We start from the raw sequence: 13,001 nt of genomic DNA on the forward strand, positions 1-13,001 counted from the left end.
GAGAGGTCATCCTGTCCAGAGCCTCTCAAATGTTTTTTAACACTGAGACTGTTTTCGTTTTAATAAAATATTACAAGGAACCCCAATATGTAAAACAGCTAACATCAATTCTGATGTAGCATGCAAGCCCCATGAAGCCCCAGCCCTGTCTGCTATGGCTGCTTCCCCTGATCTGGGGGTCCCCGAGGGTTTCCAGAACCCCACTTGGGAGAGTCCTTGGACACAGGAGAGGAGGGCCACGTAGGCGCAGGGCCTGGGCCCAGGCCTAGGCCTAGGTACAGTTCAAAGCCCCACATGCTACCTCCATCCACGTTTGGTGGGGGCAGAGGTTGTTGGCTTCTTGCTGTTACATATGGGAACTCTGCACATCTCCCCTGGGAAAGAGCTAGTGTTACGTTGTCACTCGATGCCTGCCTGCTTCCTTGATGCCCAGGGAATGGTAGAAGTGAAAGCTGATAGCCCAAGCAGCTGCCCTGTGCCCTAGATGACCATGCCACCCACGGAGGCGGCCCCTTCATGGATCCGTGGCCCATGCAGACTCTGGGAGGCATTTTCCCCAGTGCAGGCCAGACGCCGAGACCCAGTCTGCAGCCTGAGAAGGTGCAACAGGATCATGCCAGCGTAGGGTATGCTGGGCGTGGGGCGAGGTGTCAGGCTGGGTGTGCCCCCTTAACATTCTCGTTAACAGCCTCACCAGGGACCTCTAATGAAGTGGAAAGTGCTAATTCCTCTCAGAGGTGTTGTCAATGCACCTGGGACAGGGATTCTCCTCTCCGGGAAGCTTTGAGAAGCTAGACCAGGGCATTGCAGCCTGGTAGAGGGGGCCGTGGGGGACGTGGGTGTCTTGGCTTTCACACAGGCCCCTGCAGGAGGCTGGACAAAGAGGAGCAGGAGGTACAGTGAATAGGATGCTGGACTGGACGGATGGGCTTGGGGCATCCTGAGTTTGAGCAGTGGGACATCCTGAAACTCAGACACTGATGCAGGGAATTCTAGCAAGAGCACAAGCGTGGCCTTGGGTGGAGCTCTGTGCTACAGGCTAACCCATGGGATGGTGATTTCCACCTCATTGGCGCATTATGGATTAAAGGAGGCTGCCAGTGAAGCCTCAGCACAAGTAGGTGGGGCTCCCAGGAGAGGTCAGGCAGGGCATCACGTAGGTGGGCAGGGCATCATGCAGGTGGGCAAGGGTGAGGGTAGGTGTGGGTTGGCCTGGTGGCCAGGGATAGAGAGCTGGGCCTTCCTGTTTAGGAGGGTTGTCTTAGGTCACAGAGAGGTTAGCACCCCTGCCACACCCCATTGAGGGCAGGGGCTTGGTGCAGTGAGGGAAAGTGTCTTCTGAGCACTCAGAAGACATGATTAATAAAGAACAACAGTGGCAACTAGTACTTTTTATGAGCTGAGTGCATTGTATGTATTACTTCTTTTACTCCTGGTGACTCCCTTTGAAGCAGGTACCCTCACTATCCCATTTTGCAGATGAGGACTCTGAGGCTCAGAGAGGTGAAGGTCACAGACAACTAGAAGGGATGGAATCGGGATTCACTCCAGGGCTCGAGGGGAGGCAGTGGTGGTGGGCTCACTGGTTGGCTACTCCCTCCAGGTCCTTGCGTATGAGGGAGGAAAGGTTCCAGAGGAGAGCTGGGGAAAGGCTCATTAGAGCACGTGGAAGGACCATGGGCACTGTAGGGAAGGGACTCCCCTGAATGGAAACAACTCCCCCACCACCACCACCACCAGACAGGCAGGAGGACCTGGCCTGGGGCTTGGATGCAGCCACCCCAGGGTACCTTTACCCCAGGTGTAAGAATGGATGTGGGGCAAGGGCCCTTTCCTAATTTCAGGAAAATAAACAGCCTGAGAAGGAATTCAGAAACAGAACCTGGGGAACCCCTTTCTACTGTTGGAAACAGGGCCTTTGGGCCCAGGACTGAGTGGGTCCTAGTGTGAACCTTCCAACGGAGGAGCAGGGGAGGGCTGTGGAGTGGGAGGAGGCCCCAAGCCCTCCCTCCTCACTCCCCAGCAGGCAGTTGCCCTCCCAGAGCAACTAGCAGGAGACCAAAGGCCCCAATTGATTCCCAGGGAGCTGGCTGGTGTCAGTGACAGGCCAGGCTGGTGGCAGATGGCAAATCCTGTTTGTTGTAGAAGAGTGGAAAATAATTAGCATCAGCGTGAGAAGCTGGAGCCTCTGTGATAAATGGAGCCCTGATGAAGGCTTCTCAAGAGGCCTGTGAGTGCAGCCTGGGGCTTCACAGCCTGCCTCTGCTGCCTACTAAGTGACCTTGGGCTAATTACTTAACTTCTCTGGGCCTGAGTTCCCTCAACCTTATAATGGAGTAAGACTAGCGCTTACTCACCAGGTTAAGGTTAAATTAAAGGAGGGGATATTTGTGAACTCCTTGCTAAGGTACCTGGCATGTAATAAGTGCTATTTAACAATTTTTAAGAAAGTAAACAGGTGTTGGAGCGTCTGGGTGACTCAGTCGGTTAAGTGTCAGACTCTCGGTTTCAGCTCAGGTCATGATCTCAGGATCGTGAGATCAAGCCCCACGTCAGGCTCCATGCTCAGCAGGGAGTCGGCTTCAGATTCTCTCTCTCGGTCTCTCTCTCTGCCCCTTCCTCTGCTCATGTACGTGCACACTTTCTCTCTCTCAAATAAATCAATCTTTTTTTCAAATAAATAGATCTTTTAAAAAAACCCAACTGGGTGTTAAGATCACTGTTGGGGTGATGAATGGCTAGCAGTCGGGACCTCTGGCAGTTGGGCTCCTCCTTTTCATTCTCTGAACTCTGGGCCAAGGGCCCTGTCCAGCAAGCACACTGGTGTGGGAAGATGGTTCAACCTCCTGGAGCCTCAGTCTCCACTGAGAACAGTCATCCCCACTCCCAGGGCCATAGGGAGGGGTGGAGGAGGTGCCTCCCCTTCACTGCTGTCCCAGCCTGGAGGGAGGGGGAGGGAGGAGATGGGTTTGTTAGTCTAGGGCTCTGGGTGCAACAGGGACAAGTGGCAGTGGTGTCCATCCCACTCCCTGCCACCCCAGGCTGGCGGTGTCAGTCCCCAGGCCTGAGCATGTAAGGGCCCGTCTCGTGCTGAATCTGGCCCCAGCCCTGGGCAGGCTCGGCTCTGCCTTCTGCTTGGGCACAGCTGAGGCATGAAAAGCAACAGCTCAGTTTGGGGCCCTAACTTGGGTAGCACACACCTGGGCACAGGCTGGTGGCACACGCAGCCCCCAGCCCCCATGTGCTTTCACTCTTTCCTCCCTGAGCCTTCCAGAGCCCAGCCTCTGTGTGGGGCCGCAGACCTGAGAGGGATGAAGGGGCATTCGAGGTGGCAGGAACAGGTGGGTCTTCGTGTCTATGTGTAGGAATGAGGACTCTGGTGGAAGGAGGCACAGACTTTTTTCTTTTTCCTTCTTTTCCCTTTCAAGTAACTCAAGGAGACTGCTCCTGATCCCAGCTCCTTGTCGCGGGATCTTTGGGCAGACATGGCACCTCCCTGAGCCATGGTTTCTTCATCTGTAAGGCTGGCGTAACAGCCTGATGAGGCTGGACTGAGACCACACTTACAGCCTTAACTCTGTGATCTCTCCTGGCTGCACAGCCTGCCCACCTCCAGACAGGACAAGGGACTTGCCCGGGCTTAGCGTTCCCCATTTGCACAGTAGGCCAGTAGCCACCCTCTCCCACGTGGTGGTGTGACCAGGAGTCTGCAGCCAGGTGGAGTCCCAGAGCCTTCTTTCTGGCTTCCAGGGCCCCCACCTACTCACTCTCTGACGGGGTTTGAAGCCAGCTTCTGGGTTCAGAAGCGGGCATTTAGTTGAGGCCTGCTCCTCAGAAGCAGCGTGTGGTGGCAAAGACACTGGCTCCGGAACTAGGCCATGTGACACTGGGCAGGTCACATCTCCTCATCTGTAAAATACAGGTAATAGCAGTACCGACCTCCTAGAGCTGTTCTGAGGACTCAGTTAGGTTTACAAAGGGCTTAGACCAGGCCCACGATGTGGTAGGCAACTGACAAATGGCAGAGGAAGGGAAATGACTGGGACCCTTCCTTACAGGTGAGCTATCTCCTCCCCATCATCCTGACACCCTGGAACCGCCCTGCAGTTTCAGGAAATCAGAACCAGGTTACTATGTGTTGATCCCCTCCCTCTACAGGTGCTCTCGTGGAAGCCACACGAGTGAGCAGGAGGTTAACTAGCTCCCTAACTAGCCATGAAGCTAGGCCATGAACCCCATGGAGGGGTTGGGACCCTGATAAAGAGGGCAGAGTGATCTGCCCACATGGTTAGGCAAGAGGGTGTCCCAGTGGTGAGCCCATCCCAGCTAGGATGGAGCCTCTGGCCACCACTCACCCTTCGGGCCTCCCTGGGGCCCAGCCACCCTGTAGTCACCCCCCCAGGTCAGAAGCCTTTCCCCACCCAGACTAGACCAGCTCAGGCCTCCAACACAGACACAATCAGAATCAGACCAAGAGAGCCAAGCAGGTAGCAGGGGTCTGTCCCTCTCACCTTGTTTGGAGTACCTTCCCATTGCACAGCCCTTTCTTTCTTTTTTTTTTTTTTTTTTCCTTAACATTTTTTTTAAAGGTTTTATTTATTTATTCATGAGAGACATAGGCAGACAGAGAAGCAGGCTGCCTGCAGGGAGCCCAGTGCAGGACTCGATCCCAGGACCCCAGAATCAGACCTGAGCTGAAGGCAGATGTTCAACCACTGAGCCACCCAGGTGTCCCTGCACAGCCCTTTCAAGTGGGGAATCCCATTCATTGTGGGTAGGGGGGAGTCCCCGGCCCTCCCCTCTGAGGACTAATGATCAAAGTACCCTGCAGAGCTAAAAGAGACCTTACAGATTACCCAGTTTCCTTTTTCTCTTTGGCCGCCAGGAAGCACAGAGTCTAATAATAGTTCCTGTGAGAGCCTTTATGTCTCCTTACATGTGTGCAACAGATTCCCCTCACTTTCTGTTTTAATTTCCTTAGTTTTTGTTGCTGAACTTTGTTCTTAAATTTATTCTCCACCTCTATTGTTTCTGGTTCCCGTAAGGCACATGGAGCCATTTGTTGTGAAATCGAGTAAATACTAATCTGAGTACAAAAACACGAACCTCTTGTCAGTAGGCCAGGCTCCTCATTCTCCAGAAGAAGAAACCAAGGTCTGGAGGGGCAGTGACACTCTGGCCTGGGGACACTGCTCTTGGTCCAGGACTGGCTAGACCTGGCTCCATTTCCAGCCTTAGCAGGGAGGGTGGGCTCAGGTCTGAGGTCTCCTGTCTTTCGCCAGCCGAACTGCAGAGTAATGAGGACCCTGCCCTGGGAGGTGGAGAGCCAGCCATGGATGACTCTGTTGGAAACTGTACAAGTAGTTGATACCTTCTTGTGGGTGGACCTCATGTGGACTGGCCAGCTTTCCCGTCTATGCGTCAGGAGTGTGAAAGATCTCTTGTAAGGAGTTCGAGTGGGGTGCACATGAGGAAGCAGGGCAGGGGCCAGCCCCAGGACTCTGGGACAGTGTGTCCAGCACCAGGGTGGTGACACCGCAGAGCTGGATGCATGGGGAAGCCCGGAGTCCCTGGCACCTTTCTGGACCCATTTCCTCGCCCACGAAAGAGGGTGATGGTACTGTTTCTGAGCCCCTTCTCGCCACCGTTGCACAGTAGGTGTGAGTCTTGGGTGGCAGCAGGTATGGCCTGTGTCTCCTGCTGCAGAGCTCCTGTTCCTCGGAAGGAGTCGGGTGATGCCTGAGCCTCAGTACCTCCTTCGGGAGCAGTGCTGTTGGAGGGGCACTGGCTGGCCACCACAGTGTGGGCTCATCTGACCCCGTGACAGTTCTGAGGTAGGTACTGTTCTCAGCCCATCTGAGAAAGGAGGAACTGAGGCATGGAGAGGTAAGTAACCTGTCCAAGGGCACACGGCCAGTACGTGCATAGCCAGCTCTTAGGCACGGTCTGTTTTTATAACCTGTGCACCAAGTGCAGCTGTCACCCTGCATCCCCTCCCACCTGTGAGGGTGGAAGGTAACTAGTCTAGAACTTGGGGGCACAGGAGGTGCTCACCTGATGGCAGGACCTGTGGCCTGGACCTGCCGGTTATCCCTCTGTTCCAGCTCAACTCCAGCCCATCCTGTATGCCTGGGGCCACCTCAGGCCAAGTGGGAGGTCCCGTGGGCTGACCTGGAAGCTGGAGATGGCCCGCCACAGCCCTCCCGCAGCATGTCGTCCTGTCTCCTGAGGGTGCTGGGCTCAGCCTGGCTCCAGTGACCTGGCCCCACTCCCATCTCCCTGCAGCCCTGGGTCTTCCAGAGAATAGACACAACAGCCACGCCCTCCTCCTCCTCCCTCACCTGGGGGCTCTTGGCACCTTGCTGGTTAGCACCCACCGTGGAGGGGCTCTTCTCCCTAAAACCTGCTCCCAGGGCCAAGCCCAAGGAGACCTTTAACCAGCAATCCCCCAAGGCCCACGGCAAGGGCAGGTGAGCCTATCCAGGCTTATACCTGTTTAGTCCAGCCCCTTCTGCCCAGCTGGAGCCAACCATGGGTGGCAGCTGCACTGGCCCAGACCCCAGCACCCAGTCACAGATCACCCTGCCACAAAGGCCCCAGTGAGCCCCGCAGGAGCTTGGTTATGATGGCCCCATCTGCGGGGCCTGTGCTAGCCCTCAATGACACCATCCCAACCATTTCCTGCTATAGTCCTCAGGGGTGGCCTTATTCTGGGTTTGCAACCAGAGAAACTAAAGCCCTAGGTTGTAAGAGAGCCAGAGGGGGGCAGAAGATGGTTCTCCTTCAGTGGTCAGGGGAGGCACTGGGGTGGGACATTAACCAAAAAGCCAAGGATGTGAGAGCTAAAAGGGAAAGGAGCCACCTCTGGCCCTCTGGCCCTCCTGGCTGAAGGGGAACTTGTTTTGGGGAGATGGAGCTGTGGTTCAGGCCACTGAGGCTGCTCAGGAGGAGAGGGTTTGAGGTGAGATGTGTTTGCACCCTAGGGGCACAAAGTGGGTGGGAAGATGGGCGGCTCTGTAAGACCCAGGCCCTTAGGGGACTCAGCTGAACCAGAGCAGGGACAGGCCTGAGGAACTGGCCAGTTTACCATACGACACTGTGCCCAGGGCTACGCTGGAGTGAGAGGTCTGGAGATCCCATCAGAGAGTAGCCTGTTCTGCCTGGGAAGAGTGGGGTTAGGGGGTGGGTGCTGTCAGGGATGGTTTTCAAAGAGGCCATGACTTTTGGCTCCTCTGGAAAGATGAGTAGGATTTTGCCTGGCAGAGGAACTAGAGTAAGCAAAGCATGGAATCTTCCCATGAGGTGTTTTAGGGAGACAGCAAGTTTTGGGGGCAGTTAGGAAAGGAGGGTGGGGCAGTGTGAGAAGGGGATGGAGTGCCTCCCCAGCCAGAAGGAACTGGCTGGCTGAAGGCGGGTTCTGTGCTTATATCAGACTATGTCCCGGATCCCCAGGGGTTGGACAGTATCTTTCTGGTCCAGGATTCAGAGAGGGGAAGGCACCCTCACAAGATTGCACAGCCTGCCAGCCAGAGACTAAGGCCCTTAACCACTGCCTGAGGGGCTTGGACTTTATCCTGCAGGCATGGGGAGCTGTAGAGGGTTTCTAAAGTAGGGGATAGCATGTGCATTTTTTAAAAATTTTTACTTATTTATGATAGTCACAGAGAGAGAGAGAGAGAGAGAGAGAGGCAGAGACATAGGCAGAGGGAGAAGCAGGCTCCATGCACCGGGAGCCCGACGTGGGATTCGATCCCAGGTCTCCAGGATCGCGCCCTGGGCCAAAGGCAGGCGCCAAACCACTGCGCCACCCAGGGATCCCAGCATGTGCATTATTTAAAAAGAGTTTTGTATCTTTAGAAAGAGGAACTCCCAAAAATGGTTAATACCTAACTTGGGGGTCCTGCATCACCAGCAGGGAAATGGGGCTTTGTGGATGGGGGAAGAAAGGGGCTCCCAAGGGCCACTCGAGTCAGACGATCTACATGAAGAGGGTCTTGGGACCCCATTCAGACCTGCCTGAGCTGGGGGCCTAGCCAGGGGATATAGGGAGCCCCCAGTAGCGCCTCGGTTCTCTGCTGCTGGAGGGGGCACCATTCCCACCCTGGAGGTGCCACTCATCTGGGGTAAGGAAGGAGGGGAGGCTGTATGTCCCACTAATGCAGTTGTTGGAGGGCATCGACCCTGTTCCCCAAGGGAGGAGAGCCAGAGGAGGTGCTTTGTGGCCACCCCAGACCAAGAAGTAGCCTCTGCCCTCCCCCCTCCTGAGACATTTCCTCCAAATGAAATCACATCCCAGCAGGGGAACAGGCCCCCATTGTGAAGGGCTGGGGTCTCAGAGAAAGGGTGCCTTTCAGGCCCTTAAGAATAGCAGCCCTGATGTTGATGAATCCTCATGGAATGGAGTGGCCCGTCTGCTCCCAGCAGCACCGGCCCTGTCACCCCCACCCCACATACCCGTGACCTGTTGTGACCTGTCGTTGACCAGCTGGAGTATTCACTAGCCCAGGCGGGGGAGGGACGGCTGGTCCACCGGGGCTCTCAAGCCCTTCCTCTGCCTCACCCACTCACTGGGCCCATCCCTGACATTATCCAGCACTCCTGGGGCCTCTGCAGACTTCCTCTCCCGTGGTCCTCACCAGAACTTTAGCAGGTGGCGTCAAGCGACATTTTACAGATGAGGAAACTGAGGCGCAGCTAGGAAGTCACAGTGAGTGGGTGGTAGGGTCCAGGTTTGAAGCCAGGCAGCCTGGGCACCCACCCTTGGATTCTGCAGTGTTGCGCTGGCCCTAGGTACAGGCTGGAGGATGAGGGTGTGGTGCCCAGGCCTGTACCAGGGTACCCAGTGGGGTCAGCCCGAAGGAGCCCTGCCACGTGATGTAGGTGGTCACTGGCACTGACCACAGCTGCTGGCCTCAGGCTGGTCACCCCCTGAACCTGGCCAGAGGCTGTCACTGGCCATACTTCTCAGGAGTCTTGACACATCTTCGGCTCCCTCTGCAGGGTGGGGAGCCAGGCTCTCCCTACCTTTCCCCCTGAGGGCAGGAAGGGCAGTGCTGTGTGCACATGCGAGGCTGTGTGTCTGAGTTTGCAGGTGTGAGCTGAGTGTTCGCCTGTCTAGACTCCCAGAAGTGAAGGGTGGGGACGAGAGGCGGGTGCTCCTCCAGGCGGTGGGGGAGGGCCTTGGGGGGCACCTGAGAGCAGGATGTTCTGGGCTGCTGGCAGAGGCCCGACCTTCCCCCTCTGGGAGGGCACTCCCCTTCAGTTGCTACCGCAGGGGTGGGGTTGGATTAGTGCTTAGATGGGGATTGGAGCTGCGGCACCTGCTGGGACCCCACCAGCTGACCTCCCAGTAATCTTGTTCATGTGAGGGGGCCCCCTCGGCCCAGTATTTTTAAGAGGAGCCACCTGGAGACAGGGAGGGGCTGTAGAGAAGCGGCGGCTGCCACCCCAGCTGTTGGTTGTCCCACCCCAGCCTGGCTACGGACCCACAGTGTCCCTGCCCCTCCCGTCCCAGGCCCGTCAGCCCCTTGTGAGGGACTCACATCCCCTGTTGGAGCCCCAGACCCCCACCCCCGCCCAGCCACCCCACCACGCAGCTCCCTCCCGTGCTCTTGATCCTCTTCCCCACTTCCCAGAATCCGTGCTTTGACTCCTCCTTGGAGAGAGTGGGATGATGTCACTTCCTGAGGGGGGGAGGAGTAGGCACGACCCCGCCAGGCTAGCCCGCCCGCCAGCTTGCAGGGAGCAGCCTGGCAGCCGCTGGCTAAAGTGGCTGCACCAGGGAGACAGAGACAGAGGCGGCCCGGCCTGGACATGCCGGCGGGCCACCCGGCCCCACGGCCCCTCATCCAACCTGAGGGCCCTGCCAACTGGCAGGGGGACACTTGGTCACTTGCTTCCCGAGTGATGCTGGTCTCTGAGGACACTTGCTTTCCCCGGAGCTGCCACCGGGGAGAGGAGGACTTGCCGCCCGCCTCTGAACCAGGTGCCGTGTAAGCCTCTGGGCCTGGGGGCAGGTGCCCACCAGTGGGGTGCCCACCCCCACAGCAGGGGTTCCTCTGCACAGTTCAGCCCAGGTGAACTGGAGCCCCCCACCAATATCTCCTAGACCAGCCTCCCCGGGGGGAGCCTTCTGGTCTGTAGTGCTGCCCTTGTTCCTAGGGCTCTGGGGCATGGGGGCCCTGGACTCCTGAGTGCTCCTTCTGAGCTGGCCTGTGGCTAATTTGAATTCAGCAGCTTCAGAGAGTTTTGAACTGGGCAGCAAAGGCTGAGTGGCTCGAGGTGGGCATGGGAGGTATGTTGCCAGGAGGACGGGACATCCTGCAGGACTCATTCACTGCCCTTCCAGCAGAGGGGCTGGGTGGCCCCAGTCACACCCCTGCCGTGGATCCCAGCTGTGTCCCTCCCTACCAAGAGGCATAGCTGTGGTTGGGCATCTGTCTGATGAGTGTGAAATCAAGTCATAGAGCATACTTCCTGGGGTCCAGCCAAGCAAGAAACTGGACCTCATTCAACAGATCTTTACTGAGCACTTGCTATGTGCTGGGCACTCTCCTGCCTCCATACTTGCTAGATCCATGCATGCCCTTACCCTCATCTCCCCCAAGGTCTTCTGCCTTCTACCGGTCTTAATCGGTTTGTGCTGAGGGACTGGCTCATGCTTGGTGTGGGAAGCCCCCACCCTACCCCCAAGGACTACATGCACTCGGCTGGGTCTCCTTAAGAAAAGGCAACAGCGGAGCTGGGGGCTCCCCTGATCCATGTAGGAGGCAGAAGGTGAGCCCAGGTCTTTAATGGAACTGAGCAGTTACTGTTGCAGTAACCCCAGGGAGAGCCGATCCCAAAGGGCTGGTGCCAGTCTTTGGGGGCAAGAGTCCCTCAGGGTTAAGTCCTCAGGGGAAGCCCGTCTCTGGCTGCTAAGGTTCTTTATATTGGCTCTGGGGGGCAGACGGGGTCGGAGGTGGGTCTTGCCCAGGCATGGATCAGCCTTTCCAATAGCCTGGAAGCACCTGGGCTGTGGGGCCTGAGAGATGCTTGTGTACTGGGCACACCTGGCTAGGACCGTGGTGGCCCTGGATGCCACAGCAGCCCAGGCAGCCACAGGGTCCTCTGCTATCTTTCAGGAGGTGAGCACCAGGCCCGCTGAGCCTCTGCAGAGCTGCCAGCCATGCCCGGGATTGTGGTGTTCCGGCGGCGCTGGTCTGTGGGCAGTGATGACCTCGTCCTGCCAGCCATCTTCCTCTTCCTCCTGCATACCACTTGGTGAGTCTTAGGGCTGTCCCACAGGCCTGGAAGAAGGCTTTCTGGCCATTTGTCCTGACCCTGCCATGCTCCTGGCTCCTAGGAGTTGGTGTCTGGAACACACACCGATTAGGGAGATACCTGCGTGGAGCCCAGAGACCCTGCCTGACCACCACTGGACCTGGCGCCATCACTGGACAGGGCTGCCACTGCCCTCTCCCCACAGCTGGCAGCTGAGCTCCCTACTCTCACTTCCCTGTCCCTGGCTGCCAGTGTCCCCAGAGGCACCAGATACCAGGTGGATGGTGGTCCTGAGCCTGAAGCAGTTGAAGCCCTCCCCCTGCCGAGTCCTCCCAGCTGGCCAGGGACTGTGGGAGGTGCCCAGGCTGCCCGGCCCCCCTCATGTGTGCATCTCCCCAGGTTTGTGATCCTGTCTGTGGTGCTCTTCGGCCTGGTCTACAACCCAAATGAGGCCTGCTCCCTGAACCTGGTGGACCACGGCCGCGGCTACCTAGGCATCCTGCTGAGCTGCATGATCGCCGAGATGGCTATCATCTGGCTGAGCATGCGCGGGGGCATCCTCTACACGGAGCCCCGCGAGTCCATGCAGTATGTGCTCTACGTGCGCCTGGGTAAGGGCCACCCACCATGAATGGGGCTGCTCCAGACCACCCCCACCTCCTGCTCCTCTTGGGCTCCATCATTCACTCAGCCAACATTTGTGGGGTATATGCGATAGGCCAGGCCCTGGGCTGGCACCGGGTCCAGCAGCAAACCAGCAGACGTACTGGGCTTGTGTTCTAGACCAGGGGTGGGCAGACTGTGACCTGAGGGCCACATCAAGCTTTCCATCTATTTTTATAAATAAAGTATTATTGGAACCCAGCCACACTCATTCATTGATGTACTCACTTATCTCTGGCTGCTCACGCGTGACTGCAGAGAGCTGAGTAGTTGTGCCAGAGCATAGGACCCACAAAGTCTAAAATATTTACTCCAGCCTTTACAGGAAGAATTTGTTGGCCTCTGTGCTTCTCTTCTGCTACTTTGAACTTCTTCCCCAAAGAGCCCCCTTTCTCCGGAAGCCCATCAGGGGGCCAGATCAGCTCCCTGGAGGGCCAGCCCATGTCTACTTTCCGGGCTTGGGTTCCAGCTGCCCCTCCCAGTCTTTCCTAGCAACACTTCTGTCCACTTCTAGGAACTGTGCTAAGCCTTTCCCCCTTATTAACTGAGGGAGGAGCATTATGGGTTCGCCTTTATGGATGAGGAATCTGGGCTCAGGGAGATTAATTAGCTCCTTCAAGGTTACATGGCTAGTGTGTGTGTGTGTCAGAGCTGAGATTCGAACCCAAGATGTCTGTCTCCAAAGCCTGGACTCTCAGCCACCACAGGCACTGCCTCTGGAGCTGGGTCCCTAAGGCTGTCCCATGCCCCTACCCCACTGGCCTAAGCAGGGCTCCTCCCTCCTCCTGCCCCAAGGGCTGGAGCCTCCTTCTGGGAAATAGCAGTCTCCATGAGATGAACACTCTCTCAATTCTCTGCAGTCCTGTAACGCAGACGTTGTCACCCCATTTTACAGATGAGGAAGCGGAGGCCCAGGGAGATTAGGTAACTTGCCTAAGATATGTCTGATACCACCAGAGTTCATGAACATAATTCTAAAATCCTGAAAGAACAGAGAAATGCCTCTTTGTCATCTGCTTTTCCAGTCACCCTCTCAGGGAGGCGTTGGGGGCCCTGAGGGCACGTAAGCTAGCAGG

At 56.9% G+C, this 13,001-nt stretch overlaps 1 protein-coding gene across 6 annotated transcripts in view; it reads left to right on the forward strand.

Annotated features, from left to right (window-relative positions):
* Positions 1-13,001, forward strand: part of DAGLA (diacylglycerol lipase alpha) — a 61,339-nt gene that overhangs the window by 25,544 nt on the left and 22,794 nt on the right. For 2 of the 6 annotated variants that reach the window (XM_072789395.1, XM_072789399.1), the window contains exons 2-3: positions 11,124-11,262; positions 11,662-11,873. In XM_072789395.1, the coding sequence (XP_072645496.1) occupies positions 11,168-11,262; positions 11,662-11,873 (307 nt within the window). In that variant the 5' untranslated portion in view covers positions 11,124-11,167. Of the gene's footprint in view, positions 1-5,706; positions 5,835-9,695; positions 9,986-10,078; positions 10,777-11,123; positions 11,263-11,661; positions 11,874-12,820; positions 12,850-13,001 lie in introns of those variants that run through there. The other 4 variants (XM_072789397.1, XM_072789396.1, XM_072789398.1 and 1 more) reach the window with 4 other exon arrangements.

Source organism: Canis lupus, chromosome 21 (assembly GCF_048164855.1).
Source record: "Canis lupus baileyi chromosome 21, mCanLup2.hap1, whole genome shotgun sequence".
In the NCBI taxonomy this organism is placed as follows: Eukaryota; Metazoa; Chordata; class Mammalia; order Carnivora; family Canidae; genus Canis; species Canis lupus.